Source organism: Propithecus coquereli, unplaced genomic scaffold (assembly GCF_000956105.1).
Source record: "Propithecus coquereli isolate 6110/MARCELLA unplaced genomic scaffold, Pcoq_1.0 Scaffold33, whole genome shotgun sequence".
Classification (NCBI taxonomy): Eukaryota; Metazoa; Chordata; class Mammalia; order Primates; family Indriidae; genus Propithecus; species Propithecus coquereli.
This window is the reverse complement of record NW_012148952.1, coordinates 5,875,386-5,902,152: the sequence shown is the minus strand read 5'-3', so window position 1 is coordinate 5,902,152 and position 26,767 is coordinate 5,875,386. Positions and strand designations below refer to the sequence as shown.

Here is a 26,767-nt window from a genome sequence, read left to right as displayed (position 1 = left end):
CACCTGTAGCTACCTCCTGGATCAAGATATAGAAAATTCCCATCATCCTAGAACAGTGCTGATTAATAGAACTTTCTGTGAAGATGGAAATGTTTTACATTCTCTATCTTTGCCATCCAGTACTATAGCCATTATCTACATGTAGCTATTGAGTGCTTGAAATGTGGCTAATGTAACTGAGGAATTGAATTTTTAAATTTTATTTAATTTCTATAAATACAAATAGCCAGATGTATTGGATAGTATAGCCCAGTACTCCTTTCAACTAACTCTTTCTCTTTTATCACCATAGGTTAGTTTTGTCGGTTTTTGAATTTCATAAATGAGATCATACTTTGTTCTTTTATATATTATACATTGTGTACTCTTTCATACATTATGTAATCATATGTTGTGTACTGTTGACCTTTTTTTAGTCAGTTACTATCTAAGATTTATCCATGCTGTTGCATGTATTAGTATTTGTGCTTTTTATTAATTTGTGGTATTCTGTTGTTTGAATTTGTCACAATTTGTTTATCCATTCACCTATCGATGGACATTTGGGTTGTTTTCACGTTGGGCTACTATGAATAAAGCTTCTGGGAACATTCTTATGTCTTTGGCAGACACAGGCACTCAATTTCTTTTGGATATATTCCTAACAGTTGTTGGGCTATATGGTAGAAATATGTTTTAGCTTTAGTAGATATATCTAAATAGTCTCTCAAAGTGGTAGAACTAATTGACCTTCCCACCAACAATGTATAGTAGTGTAGTTATTCTACATAATCCCTCCGCCACTTAATGTGCTGAGTGTCCCCAAGACCACTGCCAGGCTTAATGGTTTTCTAGGTGGACTCACAGGACTTAGCATGTTATCAAGTTCATAACTATAATTTATTACAGGAAAATCAGCAAAGGGAAAAAGCACATGGGACATAGTTTGGAGAAAATGAAACCCGAGCCTCTAAGCATCTTCTCTCATTGTGGTCACAAAGGGCACACTTAATTCCTCCAGAAACAAATTGTGACCACGTATGTGAATTGTCGTCTCCCAGGGAAGCTTGTTTACAAGCACAGCACCCTAGGTTTTTATTGGGGGAATGACCATACATAAAACAGTTACCCTTTGCCTAATTCCAAAATTTCAGACTCTCAGAAAGAAATCAGGTGTTCAGCATAAACCATATTGTTTGCAAAAACTTTAAGCACAGTGAGCCAATTTTTTTTATCAGTTCTGGAAATGGTGGGGATCCTCTCCAAATCCAAGTTCCCAGATGCTAGCGAAGGGCTAATTTTGCAAATAGGCCTTTTTTAGGATAGCAGTCTCAGGCTTGCTGTGTTAACTCTTTTCTGCACACTTGCTATCTTTTAATAGTCATTTTAATTTTTGCTTTTCTGAAGGATATTCTCATGTTTTTGCGCATCCCTGGTAGATGTTAATACTGAACAGATTTTCATGTATTTATTACCCGTTATTTTCTTGGTGAAGTACCTGTTTTCAAGGCTTTTGCCTATTTAAAAAAAAAATAGTTGTTTTTTTTCCTTATTGATTTGTGGAAATTCTTTATGTATTGTGGGTATAAGTCCTTAGATACTTGTATTTAGGAAAAATATTTTTCCCTAGTCTGTGGCATGTCTATTCACTCTCTTAATGATGCCTTTTATTGAAAAGGTGTTCTTAATTTTAATTCAGTCTGATCTACCAATGTTTTTCTTATGTGGGTAGTACTTTTTGTGTTCCATTTAAGAAATCTTTCCCAAGGTGCTGAAGATATTCTCTTCTGTTTTTTTCTGGAAGTTTTATTGTTTTACTAATCACATTTGTGTTTGTGACCCATCTCAAGTTAGTTCTATGTTTAATTAGAGGAAGAGCTTAAGATTCTCTTTTTTTCTATGTGCAGATCAAATTGTTCTAACACCATTATCAAAAAGATCTGCCTTTTTCCACTGAGTGTCAGTGATGTCTTCATTGTAAATCAAGCGACTATATGTGTGTTGGTCTATTTCTGAACTATTTATTCCATTGGTCTCTGTCTATCCTTATGCCAATAATATACTGTCATCATTCATGTAGCTTTATAATAAGTCTGTCTGGTGGTGTAAATCTTCTAACTTTGTTCTCCTTCAAGATTATCTTGGCTATTCTAGGCCCTTTGCATTTTTATATCAATTTGAGAATCAGCTTGTCAATTTTCATGTATAAACACATATTTAAAATCTTACTGGGATTTTAATTCATACTGCGTTGAATTTTATAGATCAATTTTTGGAGAATTGACATCTTAATATATGAATCCATGAAATATCTTCTGTTGTACTTAAAGTTTAATTTATCTCGCCAGTGTTCTAGTTTTCAGTGTAGAGGTCCTGCATATCTTTTTCATTAGATGTATTTCAAGGTATTTGTAATTCCTTAAATGTTATTATAAGTGGTATTTTTAAATTTCAATTTCTGTTTCCCTTGATATATAGAAACAGTTGATTTTTGTATATTGATATATAGAAACAGTTTTCTTTATATTGACCTTAGGTCTAACGATCTTGCTACATTCACTTGTATTAGTAGTTTGTAGATTACTTGGGGTTTTCTATATGTTACATGATTATAATCATGTCATCTGTTAATAAAGATAGTTTGAATTCTGATTTTCCAGTCATTGCACTTTTTAATTATTTTTCTTATGTTACCGCACTGGCTAGGACTTCCAGTACAATGTTGAATAGTGGGCATTTCTGTCTTGGGTCCAACCTCAGAAAGGAAGCATATGATAATTATTGAGGGCATCTGATATAGATAATTATTTATCATATTAAGAGAGGTCTCTTCTGTTCCTACTTTGCTGAGAGTTTTTGTCATGAACAGGTATTGATTGCATTTTATCAAATGGTTTTCCTGCATATTGAGGTAATCATATTTTATTCTGTTAATGTGGTAAATTGCATTGATTCATTTTTGAGTATTAAAACATCTTTACGTTCTTGGTATAAATCCCACTTGGGCATTCTCCTTTTTTATATATCTGGATTTTATTTATTTATTTATTTTTTGGATTTTTATATCCATGTATCAGAGATATATTTGTTATGTTCTTGTCTGGGAAGGGTCTCCTCTTTTTTAATTCTCTGGGAAATTTGTATAGAATAGGTTTTATTGCTTCTTTAAATGTTGAACATAATTCACCAGTGAAGCTACTCACGGTCTGAAGTTTTGTTTATAAGAATATTTTCAGTTATAGGCTTAATTTTACATTAGATTTCTGTCTCTTAAAAAAAAAGATACAGAACTATTCTGATTTTTTTCTTATGTCAGTTTTGGCACATAATGTTTTTCAAGGGATTTTTCATTTTTCTAAATTTCATGTTTGCATAAATTATTTGAGAGAATTTTTTATAATCTTTTTAATAGTTATGAAATCTATAATATTGCAGTTTTAATTTTTAAAATTGGAATTTTGTGTATTATCTCTTTTATTCCTGATCAGTCGTAGAGTTTTATCAATTTTATGAATCTTTTCAATTTTATGAAACTTTTTAGTTTTGTTGATTTTTCTCTGTTGATTTTGTTTTCTATTTCATTGATTTATTAATATTTATTTCTTCTACTTGCGTTGGAACTAATTTGCTATTTTTCTACCTTCTTACATTAGAAGCTTAGATAATTGATATTTGACCCTTCTTCTTTTCTCATGTGTTACATTTATCCATTAACTGAGCTCTCTTCATCCCCCTACCACACAGACACCCTTCCCAGCCTCTGGTAACTGTCATTCTAGTTCTTATTTTTAATCATTTATTTTAAGCCCACCAAACCTGTAAGGAGTCATATAAGCATGTAATGGTTGGCAACACAGTGGAGTTAGATTGCCTGAGTTTAAATTCCATTTCTACCACTTAATAGCTGTGTGACTTAGGGTAGTTATTTAATCTTTCTTTGCTTTAGTTTTTTCAACTATAATATGGGTTCATAGTAACATCTACACAATTAGATAATTGTGGACTTTAAATGAAATAATATGGCATTAGTGAATAACAGTGTCTAATCAAAAATTAGCACTTAATTTTTAGCTATTATTCTTCTGAGAACTTTCTTACGTAAGTGGCTAGTATTGCTGCTCAGGATGCAAAGATTACTCAGCTTTTGTAACTAGTCATCATATTCTGAAATGGGTTGATAAATTGTAATATTTGTACAATGGGATATGTGCTTCCCATTAATCCTTCAACTTGGATTTTTTGTGGTATATAATGTGCTTTAATAGTCACGAATTTTAATAAATTACTAGTTACAGTGAGATAGGTGATAATTTAAAACATGTATTCTATTAACTTTATTATCCATGTTCATATTGTTTCTTTGCTAGATGTAATTTACTAGATTAGTTTTTTTGCTTGACAGCCATTATGCTATTTGTTTTATTATATCTTCTGAAAAATAAATTAGATTTTAGATTTTTCTTTGTTAAATTTTAGTATTAATAATAGAATCTTCTAATGCTAGAAACCAAATCCGTATTTTTTCTAATCTTGTCACGGAGAATGCAGTTGATATTGAGGTCTCGTTATAGGCCTGGGTTTTGGGACCTTGTAGAACTGGATTTATATTCTGGCACCACCATTTATTAACAGTGTTGTTAGTACAAGCTAGGTTTCCTTTCTGAGCCTTTTCTCATCTTAAAAAACAATAATAAATTAGTTTGCATTTTCTAGAATTCTATGTAAATAGAATAACACATGTATTTTGTATGTGTGTGAATTCTCTCAGCATAATTATTTTGAGATTCACACAGATTATTGTATGTATCAATAGTTCATACATTTTCGTTGCTTAGTCGTTTCCCATTGGATGGAAATACCACAGTTTGTTTATCCATTTGCTATTGATAGACATTCTAAAAATGCCTAAGGGAATTCCTGAGGGAGATATATATATTCATTATCTTGATTGTGGTGATTGTTTCATGGATATATACATATGTTACAACTTATCAAATGTACCCTTTAAATTATTTTGTGTTGATTATACTTCAAAAAAGTTGTTTAAAAAGTTGTCACATGATCAATCCTAAACAAAGAGAAAAAATGAAAGTATTTCTATTTTTATCTTACTCTGACATATCTGCAGTTTTAAAACCCTACCTATTTATTTGTTTAATATAAATATCCAATACTTAAAAAGTAATAATAGCTTGTATTACTCTGGCTTGTTCAAGATTAAATCACATATTATATCTGAAAGCACTTGACATGTGTGTGTTCAGGAAAGGTTAATTTTTTCTCCTTCTAAGTTTTTTTTAAGAGACAAGATCTTACTCTGTCACCTGGAGTGCAGTGGCATGATCATTGCTGACTGTAACCTTGAACTCCTGGCCTCAAGAGATCCTCCCACCTTGGTTTCTCAAAGCGCTGGGATTACAGGCGTGAGCCACTATGCCCAGCCTCCTTCCAAGTTTTAATTAATAATAGTCCCTGTTTTTAATGAGCTAATTGCATTATTTGTTGCCTTGGCTTAATTGGGTTAATAAACAGTCTGAGAAAGTTGTTCTGGAAGCTCAGACTTTTTCTTGAAATGAAAAAATAATGCTTTTTATTTTAGTGCTTTTTTTTTTTCCCCAAAAGGCTATGCTTATTTATTTCAGATGCTTGAATTTTCACATTTGAATTTATAGTCTAAATCTGGATGTATTTAAAGTTCTTCTTTCAACACACATCTTATGTATTTAGAAATTAATTTTATATTTTACGTTTAGGTAGATATAGGCAGATTTTTAGTCCATTTTATTTTCCCTAAAGTTAATTTTATTTGAATTATAACCATTATAAATTTACTTACATGAAATGGTTGGAATTCAAAATTATCTCATTTGAAACCAATATAATTTCAAGCTTTAGAAATTAGCTTAAATGTGTCAGTTGCCCACTTCACCAAAAAAAATAAGATTTTATATAGGTTCTTGCTTCATAAAAATTCAGATATACTCCTGTGTACCATTCATATAGACTTAGGCCAACCTAAAATTTATGACTACAAAAAGTTTAAAGCCTTTACCCAATATTCCAGATTCAGGGATAGAAGGAAAAAATGTGGAGAATCTGTTAGAACAGGAATCTGTAGCCAAAGGATTGGAACCAAGATAGTAGTTCTTAAAGTCAGCATTAGACAGTGTTCTGGATTCTGTGTTCAGTTTGCTGCTTGGTAGTTTTGCCACTGGGTGATCTTGTGCAAGGCATTTTATCTTGGTACCTCAGTTTTGTTGCTTGTAAAATGCACTGTTTCCCTTTTAGTGATCATGTGAGATCATGTATGTGAAGCAGCTTTGGGTGTATTCAGAAGTAGTATATATGAAGATCATATATGCTGTGCTTGCTTCTTATTCTCCTCTTTATCATGTTTTTCTTTATCCTGTGCTTACCGATGGCCGAGATTTTTAGGTGGGAGAGGTAGTCAGTGTCCTCTCAACATCTTCCTTTCCTGTCATCTGATTTCAGGGCTAGAGGCCAATAAAAAGTAGCTCCTTGTTCATAGAAAGAATGAAGCAGTAAGTGTACTACTTCATCAGAGATTCATATAATTTGTGAACTTAACTGAGATATTTTGATAAGCATACTTTCCCGTAGTCAAAGAGAAAGTAGAAGGTGAAGCTCTTAATATAATCTAAGTATTTTGTCTTTAATTGCTAGTGTGTATTGAGCATGTGCCAGAACTTACTCTTCAGAATAGTGAGTCACCGAAAGGTTGCGTGATTGTCCAAGGTCACAAAGCTGGGATTCAAACACAGGCACATTGTTTCTGGAGTCTAAGCTCTTAACCAGTATGCCATACTGCCTTTAGTGATTATTGTTCAACACTAAGTATCAGTGTGAGACTCTTGCTTGGTACTTGCTGGGTGGTGAAAAGTGGTATATGTTCATTGTAGAGAAAAGAAAACAAAAACTCATAATTCCATAACCAGGGATGATCATTATTTGAGCAGTCCCCTCCCATTTTTTCTATATCGAATCATTTCTGTTACTTATAACAAAAAACCTTGGTGCAGGTAGCGATGACATGTATAAGAATATCCTTAGGACTTCATTTATTTATTATTCATAGGCAAGAAAATGTTGTTCAGTGGACCCAAATTCCTCTATCTTTTAGCGTCAATCCTCATCAAGGGAAATGTGGTAATCTTATCCGTGAGGGGGAAGAAGCCTAAAAGCCATATTTATTCTTCTTAATTTGTTACTTTTTTAACTTGGGTTCTAAAAAACTTATGCATTTCTCTCAATTTAAAAAAAAATACATATCTTGTAACTGCTACAGCTGAAATAATTGTTGTCTTTATTCTATTTTTATAGTTCTGCTTTGTCTAAAAAGGGATGTTCGTGAGCTTTGTCCTTTTGCACTTCACAGGAACCAGCACCTATGACAGAAGATCTGCTAGAGGAGCAGTCTGAGGTTTTAGCTAAATTAGGCACATCGGCAGAAGGGGCTCACCTTCGAGCACGCATGCAGAGTGCCTGTCTGCTCTCAGATATGGAGTCTTTTAAGGTGGGTCACACTTTCAGAGCTCTGGGGTCTATTTTGAGCTATTCTGGGATGAAACTGTGAAAGTCACTCTATAAAGTGGTATGAAGGCCTGAATGTCTTTTTTTGTTAAGTGTTTGGATTTCATTATTAGTTCTAACACCCTGCCACCATCCCCCAAAGGACATAGTCAAACTATATCAAACTTAAGTTTAAAAAAGGAAAAGAACCAATCCATTATCAATAGTTGAAAGTTGAGAATTGAATCATTTCTGTATGTGCATTGGGAAGCTTCCTTCCTTTGTGTGTGTTTAGCCAATTTAATGCAAGGCTTTTAGGAAACCCTTAGGTTTTAACGTGGGTTGCTTCACTCAACAAACCTTTGAGTGCCTACTATGTGCGCTATGATTAGATGAGTTAAGAAATACAGTCTTTATCCTCATTTACAGTCTGTTGAGGTTGTGGGAGAATATATGTAAATAATTACTGTGTGATGAGTTCTCTTAAGAAGGCAAGATCAAAAAGGTGACTGACTCTGCTGAGTGGGTCATGGAAGATTTCTCAGAAGAGTCACCATTTAGGATGAGTAGGCATTTACTACCCGAAAAACATTTTAGGCTTAGATACAGGCCTGTATCTAGAACATATGGGATTCAGGAAATAGTGACATTTGGCTTATTAGCTTAAAAACCTAAGAATGAAGAAAAGACTTTTATTTTTGAATTATGTATTCTTGAAAGCAAAGGCAAGTCCGTGTATATTTAAAACACAAAACAAAACCAAACCCCAAGTGGGTAGCCCAGTGGGCCACAGGGCCTCCTTTGCTACTACTGCTGATACTCTGAACTATCCCCCACTCCCAGGCTTTCCTCCTTAACCTGTGGTGGCCTCCATCTTCCCAGTCCACAGCCCTCACTCGGTCCTACTTCTGGGCTGTGTAGGCCAGCTCGAGTTTGATTTTTCTCTGAAATACTTGTGTATTCTTTTTTTAAACATAAAACTCTACTTGAACTCCTATGCGACTTTCATCTTTGCCTTCTAGCAGATTTAAGTGACAATAAAAGGGAGCCTTTTATTCCCTGCTTATTTTACCCATCTTTACTAAAAGGAAAAGTCTGTAATAAACCTCTCAAGAGCTATGTTTTCCTTAGAGACTAAAAAGATACAGAAAATCTGTGAGTTCTATTCTGCCATATGACGAGAAAGATATGTTGCTTTAAAACAAATAGTTGGTATGATGGATAAAGAGAAGCCATTTGGCTCTCAAGGCACGTGTAAAACCAAATTAGGGTGTGTGTGCACAGCAGGAAATAGCAGCCTCCACGGCAGTTGTTTTCTACCTGACATGTAGCTGCCTTCATATTCATCTGTCCCTGTCCTGCTGTAGCATCTTTGCAGAGACATGAATAGGAGGAGATTCTAAATAGGAGCTGTGAAAGTTTTTCCCCATGGAAACATACCGATCCCTCAGGTTCTGTATAGTTCCTGTAATGCTGTGCTTCAGCAAAGCTGTGATCGTTAGATTCTTTTGTACTAACCTGGGCACTTATAAATCTTGTATAACATCATTTTAATCAGAAAGTAGATTGTAATTCAAACAGCCAACTTGTACAGCTGCCCCTATGTAGGACTCAGATAATATATTTAAGGAAATACGTAATCACTCTAAAATAGATATGGTTGCCTTTACCTTTTTGTATAGAGATGCTTTAAGAAATACTAAGAGAGTCCCTGAAGCATTAGATAAATGCTAATATGTACCTGAAGCACCTCACAATTCCAGAAGGACAGGGCAGATTCTGGAGCATGCCCTTGTACTACATACCTTTAACAGTAAAAAGAAGATAAGCAGTAGCTGAAGTGAGCCTGGACCCTCTTCTGGTAGCCTGGCATAGTAAGGACAACCAGAAGGAAGAATTCCGGTTGTGAAAGGTCTTTCTTTAATCTGTAACGCATGAGTTGTATATTATTTTCTCTTTCATTTTGCTGTCTTCACTCAGGGCCTATTGCTTTAGTTTCCCAAGATGTTTTCTTATGGGTATGGTGTTGGCTTGGGTAAGATCCAGATCTTTGTACATGAATCCTGAGTCACTGAGTGAGTGACCATTGCAAGTCACAGCAATTCCCATGGACCATGTCATAACCCTTAGAAATTTATGTTGACAGTAAACGTCCTTCCTCCAAGTCCCCATCCCCTCAGGGGATTTCCTGAGATGGTAGGAATAGTGAAGTTGGGAGCCAGTGAGTCCAATGAGAAGAAATTGGCAGTTTTTTCCGTCACATTTAAGACAGACCATTCTCATTATGTTGGTTTTTGGCATACATCATCATTAATTATATAGAATTAGCCACTGAATAAAACTTTAATCAGTTGGCTTCTAGAAGCCTGAAAAACAATACTTTGAATTCCAATTCCTTAACAGCACAAAATCAATTTATATGATGGTAATTTGTTATATAAAGCACAAGAATTTGATTTCTGAATAGAACATTTTTTAGGTTAGCTGATGTTTATTGCAGTAACAGTATTGATTTATTGAGGAAAAAAGGAGCAGAACTTTTCCATCACTGTGTTATTCTGATCATGTTGTGTATTATTTAATTTATTTGACTTGAGCTTCTCTGCTACTTTCTTAAGTATTGAGTAGTTATTACATTATAATTTTAAACTAAATTATGGAACATATAATCTGCTTAAGAAGATGATTTTTACTTTACATCAAGTTTTTATTTCCAAATTCATCAAATGAAAATGTTTTCTTTTTCTATAAAACTGAGACAACAAATAAAATGCTTTTGACACTTTAGCATCTGACCTGTTTTAAAAGTAACACCCAAACTCATTTTACCTATTGTAAAGATTAAAGAGGCTTTTTGTGAAAATAAAAGTATGAGTTTTGCAAACAGGCTTATCAATAACTGTTGATTTTATTTGAATCTGCTGAATTTTTTGTCTTATTTTAGGCTGCTAATCCAGGTTGTTGTCTGGAAGATTTTGTGAGGTGGTATTCACCCCGGGATTATATCGAAGAGGAGGTGATTGATGAAAAGGGCAACATGGTGCTGAAAGGAGAACTGAGTGCCAGAATGAAGATTCCAAGCAACATGTGGGTAGAAGCCTGGGAAACAGCTAAGCCAATTCCTGCTAGAAGGCAAAGGAGACTCTTTGACGATACACGGGAAGCAGAAAAGGTAATTGAAGTTTGAATTTCTACTACTAGAATGCTGGTTATCATTTTTGCATTTTAGAAGCTCAGTTATCATAGACATGGGAGCTTTGGACCCACTTGCGAAGCAAAGCATTAAAATTCAGTAAGTCTTCTATATATCTAGTATTCACATTTAAGATTTTAGAACTAGTTGAAAATAGGCCAAAGAAAAGACATGCATAGTCTGTGCAGACTGCTTACCATTGGACTGTCTCACAGTATGTTAAAAGCATTAAAAATGGGCATGTCCTTTGACCTAACAATTCTACTACCAGCAAATTTATTAAGGAAACAATGAGGAATTACATAAAAACCTGTTTACATGAATGACATTCAACAAAGTCCTTAAGTAAAAAAGTAGAAAAAATTACAGTTTCCAACAGTAGGGGCTTGGTTCAATAAATTATAGTATGTCCATTTAGTGGACTGCTTTGCAACTATTAAGAAACATAGGGAGTTATGGAGAATAATGACACCTACCTGATATCAAATTGCCCTGCACACCATCCTGTCCCTTCCACCCCCCAAAAAACCTCATGCAATCAATAAGTAGTGTAAACAAATCCATGCATTCAGCATTACTAGGACATAGAGATTACAGTGACCTTCAAATTAATAGTAAGTAGAGAAATAAGCCAAATTCCAGTGGCGCTCCCACTGCTATAAGCCTGTGGGTATAGTGAGTGGGGGCAGGGAAAGAAAAAGAGCCAAGAGATACAGAGGACTTAGATGAAACACAAAGTCATCCCAGAAAGAGAAAGGCTCACATTGTATGCCAAAATACTGAACACAGGTGGGGCTTGGTAGTTCATGGTGCTGGCTACGGGGAAGGGGCTTGAATGTAAACAGGACTAGAAGTGGGGAGCCTGGAAGCGAATCAAATATATAGAGACGGAATGACACCCAACAGGGGCAAAGCAATGATGGGAAAGAAGGAATAGAGGGGAAAGTTAAGGATCCTGTAGAAATGAAAGAGAAACAAGACACTCAACCTCCTCCAGTCCTTCTAGCCATTAAAGAAACTGCAGAAGAGGGCACTTTCTGTCTGTGATATTACTAGGAATAGAAGAGAACAGACCACACCCACACAAAATGACTTTAAAAAACAGAAATGCTAACCGAATCATTTCAGCTAATGAAAATATTTCTCAGAATAGCAGCCACAAAGCCAAAGAAAATGATAACATAACGCTCCATACTGAATCAGATATCCTCAAACAATTATGGTGGATACAAAAAACCATGTTTAATCAGAAATACTAAAACCAAGAACAGAAATGGATTTGAAAAAAACCCACAAAGAAATGAAATCACAGCTGATTCAACTCAGGATAGAAGTAGAAGAAGAAGACAACCATATTGAAAATGAAGACTAAATTACAAGGAGCCCGAGAGAGATTTATATTTAAATTTAATAAAAGGCACTGAAGAAAAGCAAGAAAACAGCCAAGAGAATGGGATAAAGGAGTAAAAGGAGTTGGAGAGAAAGTAGGAGAAATGCAAGGTAAGAAGAGTAGAAATAATATTCATTTTATTAGTGTCCTTGAAGAAGAAAAATCAGAACACTAAGGCAGAACTAACATAGTCATGTGTCACTTAACAATGGCAATATGTTCTGAGAAATGTGCCGTTAGGCGATTTCGTCATGGGAACATCGTAGAGTGTACTTACACAAACCTAGATGGTATAGCCTACCACATACCGAGGCTATATGGTATGGCCTGTTGCTCCTAGGCTGGGAACCTGTACAGCATGTAACTGTACTGAATACTGTAGGCAACTGTAACACAATGGTAAGTATTTGTGTATCTGAACATATCTAAACATAGAAAAGGTACAGTAAAAGTGCAGTATTATGATCTTATGGGACCACTGTCACATATGCATCTGTTGTTGACCAAAACATTCTTATGTGGTGCATGACTGAATTTACAAACTGCAGTCCAAGAAAACCTGAATCTATATACTCGAAGGGCTCACCAAGTACAGAGGAAAATTGATCAGTAGTAACAAACTCCAAAATACATTATTGTAAAACTGCTAGATCCTAACTATTAAAAAAGAAAGTCTTTAGGATCTCTATGCAAAAATATGAAAATAACTTAAAGGGCAAGAGAATTAGGCATCATATTTCTCAAAAGCAACATACCAAGCAAGGCAACATGGAGTGACATTTTCAAGAAATCTAGGGGAAAAGTGTGAACCAAGGATTTTATATTCAGCCAAGATATCTAAGTATTAAGCCTATAAAAAACATTTTCCCCTGAGTTTTTGCCCATATAATACTATACACACATGCCCTTCCTAAGGAATCCACTAGAACTACACTGTCCAATGGAACTTTCTGAATTGTTAGAACTGTTTTTTACTATGCCATCCAAAATGGTAGCCACTGGCCACATTTGGCTTTATTGTATACTTGGAATGTGACTAATATAACATAGGAACTAAAAAAAGTGGGGAGGGAACCCATAGGAACTGAATTTGTAAATGGCTATGTGTCTCTAGTGGCTACCTTATTGAACAGCGTAGTGTAGGAGGATGAACTTCATCCAGCTAAGAGATGGCTGGGGAAACTGTGGCAAAGGACTTAACAGTGAGCGTTTCATTTATTTAATTTTAGAGCTAAGACTCTTGTTTTAGCTCTAAAACATGGGACTTGGTAGAAGAAGAAGATGTAAAAATTACATGTTTAAACAAAGTAGAAAGAGTAAAACTTTTAAAAAAACTGTGATGGAAAGGGAGAAAGGGGGAAGGAAGTAGAATGAATCATTGATTCTTACACAGCTAATAGGTGGTAATCAGAGGATGCCATTTAAAATTGTCAGACCAGATTGTAAAACAGTTAAAGATATAAGGAAATTAAGGACGCTGTAAAAAGTATTAATGCAAGAATATGTACAAGAATAGAAATATAAATCTTCCCAAATACCAAAGTTTTTGTTTTTGTTTTCTGTCACCTCAAGCATTTATCTTTTCTTTATGTTGGGAACACAACAGTTCTTCTCTTCTAACTATTTTGAAATAACTATAAATTATTAACTATAATTTCCTACTCTACTATCAAATACTAGAACTTATATTTTCTGTCTAACTCTATTTTGTACTCCTTAAACAACTTCTCAACCCCCTTCCCTTCCTAGCCTCTGGTAGCCACCATTCTACTCTCTCCCTCCGTGAGATTCACTTCCAAGAGAAGTTTTTTTAAAAAGCAAACACACCAAATAGAGAAACACACATAATAAAGATCATATCACATGCAGAATAATCACAATGTAGGATAGTCATATAAAACCCAGCTGTGTACTGTAAACAGGAGATGCCATGATTCAGAAAGGCTGCAAATTAAATGGTGGACAAAGATTTACTAGGTAAATGGAAATGGAAAGCAGAGATTATAATTCTTGTACCAAACAAAGTAGAATTAAAGCAAAAAAGCCTTAAATGAGACCAAAAAAAGATTATTTTATAATCTAAAAGTTATTTTTCACAATGATGATCTAACAGTTGTTCATGTTCATGCACTAGATAACACGGTAACCACCTGTATAAAACAAAATACAGGACTTGCAAGGAGAAATAGATCAAAACACTGTAAGAAGAGAGGACATAACTACTCTCTGCATAAGACAGACAAGTGATCAAAAATAAGGAAAGATCTAAACAAGATATTCAGTAAGTTTGATCTTTTAGATGTATATCAAATACTACATCTTGATAATATAGAATGTATTTTCAAGCATACATGGAGCATTCACAAAAATTGGTTTATTAGGGCACAAAAAAGACCATCAGTAGGCTTTATAATAGAAATATTACAACCAGTAGTTTGATCTCTGTAGTAAAACTAGAAATTAAAAATGAAACAACAAAACCCAGGCCTTTCATCCTGTAATTTACAAACCTTCTTTTAAACAATGTTTGAGTGAAAGGGGAAATACAAAGAGAGATTACAGAGTTTCTGAAAAATAATACTGAAAACATTACAAGTTAGAACCTATAGGATATACTTAAGAAGTGATCAAAGGAAAATCCATAGCCCCAAGCACCTATATCAATAAAAGCGAAAGAATGAAAATAAATGACCTAAATTCCTAATTCAAAAACCTAGAAAAAGAACAACAAAGTCAAATCAAGAGAAAATAAGAGGAAGGAAATAAAGATAAAATGAAATATAGAATACAAAGACAGATCAGATTAATAAGTTAAATCTGATTCTTTTAAAAACAACAAAATCGACACTGTTAGCTGCTTTAATCAAGAAAAAAGGGAACGGCATGTATATACAAAATAAGAAAGACAAAAGGAGCAAATAACCACTGATACAAAGGAAATGTTTAAAAAACTACTTTGTACATCTTCTGAGTATATAAATTTTAAAGCCAAGTTGAATTGGATAATTTCCTAGGCAAATTCCTACCAAAACACAGTCCCAGTAAAGATGGAAAGTGTAAACAGACCAATTTACATAGAGACAGTTATCAAGGAACTATGACATAAGAAAGAATCAGGCCCAAATGGTTTCACAGGGAAATTCAAATAAATATCAAGAAACCATATAGTCCCGATGCTAAATAAAACTTCCAAATTCTTTCTATGAAGCGACTATGACATTGGTACCTAAACCTGATAAAGATAATATATTAAAAAAAAAATAACAAAACCAAGTAATACTTAAGAAATTCAATGCAAAAATTCTAAGTGAACAGACTCTAATACCACTTTAAGAAAATAATACATGTTGATCAAATGTGAGAATGATTATTTAGAAGTCTTTTTATATAATTCACTTCATTAATAGATCTAAACAGAAAATTATATCATTTCCACATGTGCTGAAAAAGCCTTTGAAAAATTTAATAAAAACTCTTGAGAAAATATATATTGGCTACTTCCTTAAAAGTGGGAAAATGTATAGAAAGCTTAATCCTGAACACAGCATCTTAATGGGGTAAGCCGTAGGAGGTCACTACGGTCAGGAACAAGGCAAGGCTACCCACTCTCTCCACTGCCATTAAATATTACTCTGGCAATGTTAGACAATGTAATTAGGTAAGAGAAAGCAGAGGCATAGGAGTTGAAGAGAAAGAACCCCGTTTGCAGATGATATGACAGTATACCTAGAAAAATCCAAAGAATCAATGATAAACCAATTCAAACAACAGAATTCAGCAAAGCATCAGGATATAAAGGTAATTATCGTTCATGTACACTAATAATAACAATTCAGAAGATGGAAATAAAATTTTCTCTTCATTATAAGAGAGGAGAAAAGGTAATATATTTAGGAATAAATTTAACAGAAAATGTTTGAAATCCGAATGAAGAAAATAAAACATTCCTCAAAAACACACATGAACAAATAGATTATTCCTTGTTCTTGGTTAGGAAGTCTCAATGTCATCAAGGTTAATTCTCCATAAATCAGTTTATCCCTAGATTTAGTGCAATCCTAATAAAAATACCCAAAAGCTTCATTATGGAGCCAGACAAGTTGATACTAACTAAAGTTCATATGGAAAAAGAAACATTCCATCCTAGGATTTGGGTTGGGAAAGACATGGGGAGTGACCACTAATGGGTTTCTTTTTGGGGTGACGAAAATATTCTAGAGTTGATTGTGGTTTTGGTTGTATAACTCTGTGAATATACCTAAAACTGTTAATCTGTACACTTTTACATGGGTGAATTGTTTTTAAAAAGCATGCAAGAATAGCTGAGAATAGACAGAAAAGGAAGCACCTTGGTGGGGAGGGGAAGGATTAGCCCTACCAGATATTAAAGCATAGTACAAAGCCTACATGATTGAATAATGTGATGATGGCGCACAAATAGCCCAATGAAACAGTCCATAAATACATGTAGAAGTCTAGTCCGTGATAAAGATGGCATCTCAAATCACTGAGGCAGAGATGGCCTTTTTAATAAATGGTGTTGGGATAACTGGCAAAAGGTAAAATTGGCTCTTTCTCTCATACCGTACACAAGAATGGACTGAAGATGATACCATAAATGTACTGGAAGAAAATACGGATGAATTTCTCCCTTATCTGGATATAGGGAAAGGCTTTCTAATTTGGACTCAAAATCCAGATGCAATTTAAAATTTGGCTGTGTAAAATAAAAAACTTTTGCATGACAAAAAGAAAAATAAGTGAAGTTCAAAAGGCAAATGATAAATTAGGAGAAATATTTGTAAACTGAGAGAAATATATGTATCCTAGAGAAAGGGTCAAAATACTGTGGAAAAGTGGGCAAGAGGTATGAGTAGACAACTCATCATAAAAAGATAATTACCCTTAAACCTATCAAGAGATGTTCAACTTCATAGTAAGAAAAATGCAAATTAAAACTTCACTGAAATACTATTTCTCACATATCAGGTTGGCAATAATTCAAAAGCTGCACAACTACTCCATTAGTGAGGCTGTGAGGCAACAAGCACTCTCGTGCATTGCTGGTGAGAAGGCAAAATGGTACAATTCCCGTGGAGGGGAATTTGGTAATATCTAACAAAATTTACGTATGCATTTACCCTTCTACCTAGGAATCCCACTTCTAGGAATTCACTCTAATATTTTCAAAGGTACAGCAGTACAAATGCATGCGCTTATCCATTACCACATTACTTGTAATTATAAAATATTATAAACTGCCTCAATGTCCAAATTTAGGAGCTTTCTTGAATAAGCTATGGTTCATTTACCTAATGAAGTACTGTGCAACTGTTAAAAAAATAAAGAAGATCCCAATTACCTAGAAGTGGTGTCTAGGATATGTTTTTAAGAGAAAAGTAAAGTGCAAAATATAGTACGCTACATTTTGTGTTTAAAAGAAAAAAAGACAGGGAATGAAGAAAACATATATTTTTCTTTACAAAAAGAAACTCAGTAAGGATTAACCAGATTAACCAGAAAACACTGAAGTTAGTTAGCCAGAAGGATAGAAGAGGGAGGGAAGGAGAGGAGCAGGAACATGGCAAGGAGTGACACTTAGATAAGGGTATATTTTCTGTATATTTTTGACTTCCAGAAGAACATTAGTGTTCTACATATTCAAAAAAGTAACAAGGATGGGAGAAGGGGAAATAACCTAAAACTGAAAGGAAGCCACAACAAATTAACCCAGCTGTATTTCAAACGAGTAATGCAACCACACTAGGAAAAGAATAAAAACCAAAGGAAGTTGAATACATGAATGTTGAGAGCATTATTCATAATAGCCAAAAAGTAGAACAAACTCAAATGTCTATCAGTGATGAATGGATAAGCAAAATACTATCTATCCATACGGTGGAATATTATTCAGCCCTAAAAAGAAGTGAAGTACCAATACGTGTAACAATATGGATAAACCTCAGAAACACTATGCTAATTGGAAGAAGCCAGAAACAAATGGCTACATATTGCATCATTCCATTTATTTGGAATACCCAGAATAGGCACGTCCATAGAGACAGTAAGTTAGATTAGTATTTGCCAGGGGATAGGGATTGGGGGATGGGGAATAGGGAGTGACTGCTTTGGGTATTGGATTTCTTTTTGGGGTGATGAAAATGTTCTGGAATCAGTTAATGGTGATGATTATATAACCTTGTAAATGCTAAAAACCACTGAAGTGTTTATTTCAAAGTGGTGAATTTTACGGTATATGAATTATATCCCAATTTTTAAAAACTAAGGAAATCTGAATAAAGTATGGAATGTAGTTAATCAAAAAGCAGGGAGAGAAGGCAGGCTATACTCAAAATGTCAGTGTTTTTTAGAAAAGAGTAACAAACTTGCAGATTGAGATTAAAGAGCTATGACAACTAGGGGCAATGGATGGATCCTTAACTGGAGCCTGTAGTGATGGAGAGAAAAAGTCATAAAAGGCATTGGGTCAGTCGATAAAACTGTAGTAAGGATAGTAGGTTAAATTAAAAGTATTTTATCAGTGTTAAATTTGTTTTGTTTTATATAATCAGAATCATTTACATTTTTATTGCGTAAGAAAATATTTTTAATTTTAGGAGATACACGTTGAGATATTTGGTGATAAGGGACATTATATACAACTTATTCTGAAATAATTCAGAAACAATTTATGTATATAGTGTGTACACACACCCAGCTAGAGGGGAGAGAAAGAGATGCAGGTGATTAAAAACAGAGGCAAAAAAAGGTTAATAAGAAGCGAATCTAGATAAAGGGTATTCAAATATTTTGTGTTATTCTTGCAAATTTGTTTTTCTATGAGCTAAAACAAAATTTAGAGTAGTAAATGTTAAGGATGTGTAACAGTGGGAACTCATTACTCTAGATAAGAGTGTAAATCTGTTGAAACACTTTGTAAAATAATTTGGCATCATCTTGTACATATCTTAGTTGTATTTTCAGGTGTATACCCTAAAGAAATTCTTCTATATGTGCCATGTGCACCAGAAAATAGGTGTAATAATATAATAGGAACATTATTTGTAATAGCCAAAAATCGGGGTGGGAGTATATATACAACATTAGTGGAGGAACATTTTAATATAGCAGTGAAAATGAATAAACTATAGCGTGTAACAACATATATGAATCTCAGAAACAATGCTGAATTTTAGAAAAGCAAGTCATTGAGGGGTATAAATAGAAACATTCCATTTATATAAAGGTTAAAACCAGGTAAAACTAAACAATATATTGTTTAGGGCTACATATCTGAGAAAACTATAAAGAAAAGCAGAAAAATGATTCTTAGTTACTTCTGGGGGAGGAGTGGGAGGGGTGCAGTGAGGGAGAGAGATTTGATTAGAGGGGCTTGGAAAGTACTGGTGATATTCTCTTTCTTAAGCTGGTTGGTAAGTAAACAGATGTTCATGTTTTCTTTAAACTATTTATAAGTACTCTAGTATGTATATTTCTTAATTTTAAAAAAGTTTCAAATCACGTAAAACTCCAAGCCAAAAAATAAAAAGCTACCATAAATCATTAAATGAACAAAACAAATGATAGAACAGTATTATAAATTATAGATTTTTGTTAAGAAATTACATCTACAACTATGTCTGTGTTTAAATGGGCATAGAAAAAACTCCGAGAGGATAAACACAGAAATGTGGGGGGTTTTTTTAGAAAGTAGGATTTCAGGAGAATTTCTGCATTGTATTTCTCTTTATTTTTGAAATCCATGAGCATTGATCAGTCAGGCACACATTATGAGATTATACTTTTAAAAGAATTTTTTATTGATACATAATTATACATATTTATAGGGTTATACTTTTATCTTTACTGCTGTTGAATAAGGAGCTTAAAGGTAGGATCCATGTGTTATACATACTTCTCTGTATTTTTATAATAAGAAAAATAGTAAAAACAATTTCCACTTTGGAAAAAAATAAATCAAAACAAGTAAACAAACCAAAGAAATGTGTGGAAGGTCGCTAACAATGTTTAAAAATATTAAGTGAGAAAAGCAAGTTACCAAACAGTATCGTACATATTTAATATTAGTGCCCTTAATATGTGTATTCTATATCTTCAAAAATCCTGGAATGAAAGTGCTCCACTTTTAACTATTGTTATCTCTAGGTATTGTACTTTACAAATGGTTTTTATTTTCTCTGTATTTTCCCAATTTGCATGTATTACACATGGAAGCAGAAAAATTTATGAGAATATTTATCATTATTAAAGATTGACATTCCTCGGTTCTTTCAGTAATATTATTCTTAACTTTGGGCATAGTAGCTACCTACCTGGGTGAGTAGGGATTAGGTACTAAGAGAAGAGAGTCTTTTCTACTCTCTTGTTAAAGATGGGAGTTGAGTGGTTGTGGATTGTGTACTTTTGTAAATGGCTGCTTTGTTCCGTGACGCCTGCATTGACCATTTGCGTAACTTGCCTCCTTCAGGTGCTGCACTATCTGGCAGTCCAGAAACCTGCAGACCTTGCTCGGCACCTGTTGCCTTGTGTGGTTCATGCAGCTGTCCTCAAGGTAAAGGAAGAAGGTAAATGTCATATTTGATTAGTCATTAGTTTATTTCCAAAGTGAAATTATATTTTGCTTTATTTAATGATTGCTTTGATCTTTTTAAAAATAGAAAGTCTGGAAAACATTTCTTCAGTTAAGAAGATTATAAAGCAGATAATATCCCATTCCAGTAAAGTTTTGCACTTCCCCAGTCCAGAAGACAAGAAATTGGAAGTAAGTTTGATGTGGTGTCAGAATCTTGCCAAGTGTTCTCCCCAGTTGGCAATAGTTATTTTAAAGATATGTTTTTAAAAGGCTTTGCTTTTTTGCTGTCTCCCAACGTATGTCTCTCCCTTTTCCACTGTTAGGAAATCATCCACCAGATTACTAATGTAGAAGCTCTAATTGCTAGAGCCCGGTCACTGAAAGCCAAGTTTGGAACTGAGAAATGTGAACAGGAAGAGGAGAAGGAAGATCTTGAAAGGTAATTGCTATTTGGCTAACTCAATTTTGTCTGCAGTAGGAAAAACCACCACTTTCTTAAGAAGAATTCTAATAGGCTGGGCATGGTGGCTCACGCCTGTAATCCCAGCACTTTGGGAGGCCAGGATGGGAGGATTGTTTGAGGCAAGGAGTTCGAGACCAGACTGGGACAACATAGCAAGAACCCATCTCTAAAAAAACAAAAGTTAGCTGGGTGTAGTGGTGTTCACCTGTAGTCCCAGCTACTGGGGAGACTGAGGCAGGAGGATCACTTGAGCCCAGGTGTTCAAGGTTGCAGTAAGCTAAGATCTGGCGATCTGGCCACTGCATTCCAGCCTGGGCAATAGAGTGAGACTCCATCTCTTAAAAAGAAGAAAAAAGAAAAATTATAATAAGATATTGAGACTCTTGTGGTACTCATTTATTATTTGAAATAAGCATTGACTAGAGACAGAGAAATATTTAATTATCATAGGATTTGGCCTCTGTGATATATCTGAATCTGTGCCAAGTGTTTCCATTCTTCCCACTTTTAGAAGCAGTCTGCCAGAGCCTCTTTTTCTGGGGATTCCTTTGTTTGCCCTTGGAGATGCAGTGCCTGACGTTTCCTGTGGAGGAGCTGTTAACTCTGTTGCTCACAGTGCCCTGGAACTTTGCTTTCAGCTCTCACTGGTCCATGACCACAGCGTGGGGTGTCCTGAGACTAGATATCTGCTCACTATTCCCAGTTATTTATTTTATTTTAAACAATATTTGTGATAGCAAAGGTATACATCCTGTGTACCTGGTAGTTATATGTGGAAGGAGTGACCCGATGGCTTCTCTCAGAAGAGGCGAGTGATTGGGGCAGTCTTTCTGTCTTCATGAGACCTGACACCATCTCCCGTGGAGCCTGCATCAGTGTGACTCCCTGGCCAGTTTTTGCCTGTGTTATCTGAAAGGACAGTGTTGTTTTAGTGTGTGACAAAGTGTTTCTAAATTAGCTTATTCAGTGGTTTAAATTTGCCATCATTTTAAAATTTTCATCAGCCTTTCCATGAGAAATGGCATTATTGATGCTAAATAATTAATATTATATGACAAGGCATTTGTTATGGCTTTTAACAAGTTCTTGTTTGAATTTTATATCTTTTGTTGAGTGAAATTTTCTCCCAGCCTACTTTGCTCTTGAAAATTCCTTCCTTTTAAGTGAGAAGAATAAGCTCTAATCAAGGGAGTCATTTCTAAAATAGCAGTATGAATTAGTGAGCAGGTGGTGCAGGCTTGGTGGCTCTGTGCCTTCAACTCTGTTAGTTCCACCGTACGTTATCTACGATGTACTTGCAAGTACGGTATTTCCAGCACATAATGGCAGTTTACAATTGCGGCTTTGCCCAACGCAACATATATTTAAGCATACGCGCACGCACACACGCACGCCTTAAAAAAACAAAAACAAATATGGATCATTACTTTACTGAATAAATAAAACTTAGCTTCTATTGTCCCCCAATTTCTTTCATGTTTTATTAACTGTAGGATTTTCTAAGCTTCTAGTCGGAAAAAGAAAGACTGAATATTTCTTCTTAACACTTTGACAGAGATAGGCTTTTTAAAAAATTTTATGCAAACGGTTAAAAAAGCAGGAAGATTGTCAACTGAGTTGATTTTAATTCCAAATGTCAATCTATTCTATGAAATTTCCATTCCAGCCTTAGTAGGCTTAGCCAGTATCAATTGGAGGACTTGTCAACAAAATTCCCGTGGGAGGATGGATACCAGGCAGCCCAAGCAGCTTGCTCTCCATCCTCATGTTGCCTCTCTCCTAGGTTTGTGAGTTGCCTGCTGGAGCAGCCTGAAGTGTTAGTCACCGGTGCAGGAAGAGGACATGCTGGCAGGATCATTCACAAGTTGTTTGTGAATGCTCAGAGGGTATGTGAGATTCATTATTGACTTTATCATGAGCTCTGCAGACCTCTACTTGGGAATATGCTGTTTTAATTCCCACACGTGGCTAATTATACAGCTGGTAACCAAGAGTAAGTCTGGGCATTGGGTTTGAACACTGAAGACTCTCTGACTTCTGAGTCTTTGAAATCCATTTGCTTTCCTACATGCTTAAGTAAAATGATACGTATATTCTGGGACCTAAATTTCAGAAATTAGAAGAGTCTGAAATCCATTTGCAGAAGCTGGCAGGGACTGAGTTAGCAATGGCCAGTGCTGTGCTGTGGGAAAAAATGTTCACTACAGGTGCTTTCGAGTTAGAGGAGAGTTCAGTTTTACCATCTCTTTGAACCCCATGTACTGCAAACTGGATTTACAATTTAGCTTGAATTATAAATCTAACTGTTATTATAATGGTGAAGAGATCTAACTTTAGAGTTTCCCTAGAAAGGAAGAGGAAGATTTCAGATTTTTAGTACTATGGAAACTTAGACTCTAGCACAGAAAAAAAGCACAAAAAAAAATTGAAAAAAATTGAAAAATTATCATTATCATTACCTCTACTAGTGAAAGTAAAGGTTTTATAATTATATGGCATCTTGGTTACTGGTTAAGAAGCACTGGCATCCCACAGATGATTTCCTGTCGGCTCATTGATATTAGGGATTCTGATAAAAATATTATGATGTGCACTAAATATAATTTTCCCTTACCTGGTACTGTGATGGCACTAGAATAACACAGTTTTGAGAGTGTAATTTTTCAGAATTAAATAAGAAAAAGAACTTTCGTGGGTCTACGTCTGGAATAACAACTTGATAACTTCTGTTGAGTTGGTCTGGAGTACAACTAGTTAATATATTGAAAATCATAGCCAAATATACTGATACGAATTTTTAGCAAGAGCTAAAACCTGAGAGAAATTTATGGGATACAGCTCCCTAAACTTAAGTTTCCAAGTTAATAACCAAATATTTTATTTCCTTATAAATTAGACTTCTAGAAAACAGTAGATACTTTCTTTGATTTATTTTATTTTTTTCTCTGGCATGAAACCAAGAACTGAATTTGTTTTTACATCCTGTAATATCTTTGCCAGCTCACTACTCAGAAGCTTATAAGCACATTTCCTTGTTTGTTAACCACCAATGTGAATTTTCCCCATAGTGTAAAAACTCTTCTTTGATCATTTTTTAAAAGTTGTGTGTTAAGAGGATTAAAAATCTTAAGTATTTATATTTTTAGTGCTGAGAGTGTTACTTGTTTTGGATAATTAAGCAAAATTCTTTTCCTCAAAATAGAAATAGCCTCTCCACTCCTCCACCAATAGTAAACAGAGGCTTATTATAAAAATTTTGACAATATAGAAAATTATAAAGAAAAAATTAATCACATAATTTCACAACCCACTGACGATCACTGTCAACATTTTAACATCTAGTATATGCAAATATATATATTTTATTAAAAATAGGGTTATGTTATATAATAACTTTGTTATTCTTGTTTTCCACTTAATATACTTAAGACATCTTTCAAAATCCCCTTTCAAGGATACTGAAATTGTACATTCATCTCACATTATGTAATTTAAAGAAAGATTTCAAACTTTCAGAATTTGTAGTGAATATTTTTAGGGAATTGGTAGACAGTGTAATTCATATAACAAGCATCTGCTTGGTACATTTTTAAACTCAGTTCTTAAGTGTCTGGCTAAAGTAAACTGCTAAAGTTTATTCATATAACTTTTCTTGTTATAATTAGCTGACACTACATCAATTTTCCTAATTAAGATTTTAACATTTTTTAAAAAGTGATGAAATTTCACTGGGAATATTTTATGGTATGTAATAATTTTATATATTTAGAACTTAAAATTATAAATGATAAACTTTATCATGATTATGTATCTGTGGTATGTTCATATTTAAATGGAATTCAGCAAATAAACAACTGATTGGATTTTGCTTCCAACTAGCTAAATTGAATAATTCTTAGGTAACTCTTCCTAAATTCATTGGATTATCTATTTTTTAAGCCATGAGCACTTTTTTTAGCATCTTAATTCTTCAGTAAAAGAGCTAGGTTTTTGTCCAATCATTTCCCCATTAAATGACACTGTGCATCACCCGTTCCACCATTAGATGCATGAGTAGTGGGGTACGTCTGCTCTCTTTGACAGCCAGGTGTGTTGTATGTGGTGCGACTTTGTTTGTGTTGAATATTCTTTTGATAGGATCATGTTCCTTAATATAGTGCATGCTGTCTCTGAAATAACCTTGAAATCTCTTGTCTAGCCCTTTTTAAACCATCTTGCTTGTTTTCCTTTCATCACTGTTTCTTTTCTCACCCTTTCTCAAGCTGACTGAATCTTCTGATGAGGTAACAAAATAGCCTTTGTCCCTCATAGTTCCTTGTTCCTTCCCATCCCTCTAACTTCATAAGGTCATTAAAACTAACCACCTCTTTAACAGTCTGGATTTGGCATACCTTTCTTGCGGATGTTTATATTAACATGATTTCATGTTTCCATTGCCAAAACAATTCTTTTTTCCCAAACTGATGGTATTGTGAAAGAGGTATAGTGATCAGAGTTAAAAATGAAGGTTGGCCTGGCGCGGTGGCTCACGCCTGTAATCCTAGCACTCTGGGAGGCCAGGGCGGGCGGATTGTTTGAGCTCAGGAGTTCGAGACCATCCTTGAGCAGGAGCGAGACCCTGTCTCTACTAAAAAAAAAATAGAAAGAAATTATCTGAACAACTAAAAATACATAGAAAAAAATTAGCCAGGCATGGTGGCTCATGCCTGTAGTCCCAGCTACTCGGGAGGCTGAGGCAGGAGGATCGCTTGAGCCCAGGAGTTTGAGGTTGCTGTGAGCTAGGCTAATGCCACGGCACTCACTCTAGCCAGAGCAATAGAGTGAGACTCTGCCTCAAAAAAAAAAAAAAGGCTATAAATGAATATGTATTTATTCTATGCAATTTTTTTTTTTTTTTTTTTGAGACAGAGTCTTGCTCTGTTGCCTGGGCTAGAGTGCCGTGGCGTCAGCCTAGCTCACAGCAACCTCAAACTCCTAGGCTCAAGCCATGCCTCAGGCTCCCAAGTAGCTGGGACTACAGGCGCGCACCACTATGCCCAGCTAATTTTAGTAGAGACTGGCTCTCGCTCTTGCTCAGGCTGGTCTCGAACTCCTGACCTTGAGCGATCCACCCTCCTCGGCCTCCCAGAGTGCTAGGATTACAGGCGTGAGCCACCGCACCCGGCCCATTCTATGCAATTTTAATGAAAAAATAGATGCCTATAATAATGATTTTTAATTTTGTAATGAAAAAATAATGCCTGTAACTTGTGGCCATTGCTATATGGACTACTATCACCACATTAGCTGCCCAGCAAACAAAATCAATGACCCCAGTTTTAATTTGGCAAGTGAACCTTAAAGGAATCAATTGAAAGAGTCAAGATGAAAATCATCTTTTGAGACTCTGGAGAGAAACAGCTCCTTGCTGGACTGAAGTCATCAGATGTAGACTTGGGTCATTGCTAGAAGCGTAGAGAAACCCGTACAGCTTCATGATCCCTTTTCATCAGATGTCTGACTATGGCCCTCACTTTTCAAAGCAGATTGCCTGGCAGTCATTATCCCTTCTGTCTCTGTCACCAGTCTGGCTGCTCATGCAGTGTTTCAAGCTTCTTGCATTTTCTGTGTTATGTTTTT

General features: G+C 34.8%; 1 protein-coding gene across 1 annotated transcript in view; it reads left to right on the top strand.

The window, feature by feature from the left end:
- Nucleotides 1–26,767, top strand: part of RAB3GAP1 (RAB3 GTPase activating protein subunit 1 (catalytic)) — a 121,829-nt gene that overhangs the window by 93,465 nt on the left and 1,597 nt on the right. The window contains 6 exon segments of the mRNA XM_012650505.1: nucleotides 7,376–7,513; nucleotides 10,454–10,681; nucleotides 20,581–20,677; nucleotides 20,771–20,874; nucleotides 21,009–21,124; nucleotides 22,932–23,034. Of these exon segments, the coding sequence (XP_012505959.1) occupies nucleotides 7,376–7,513; nucleotides 10,454–10,681; nucleotides 20,581–20,677; nucleotides 20,771–20,874; nucleotides 21,009–21,124; nucleotides 22,932–23,034 (786 nt within the window).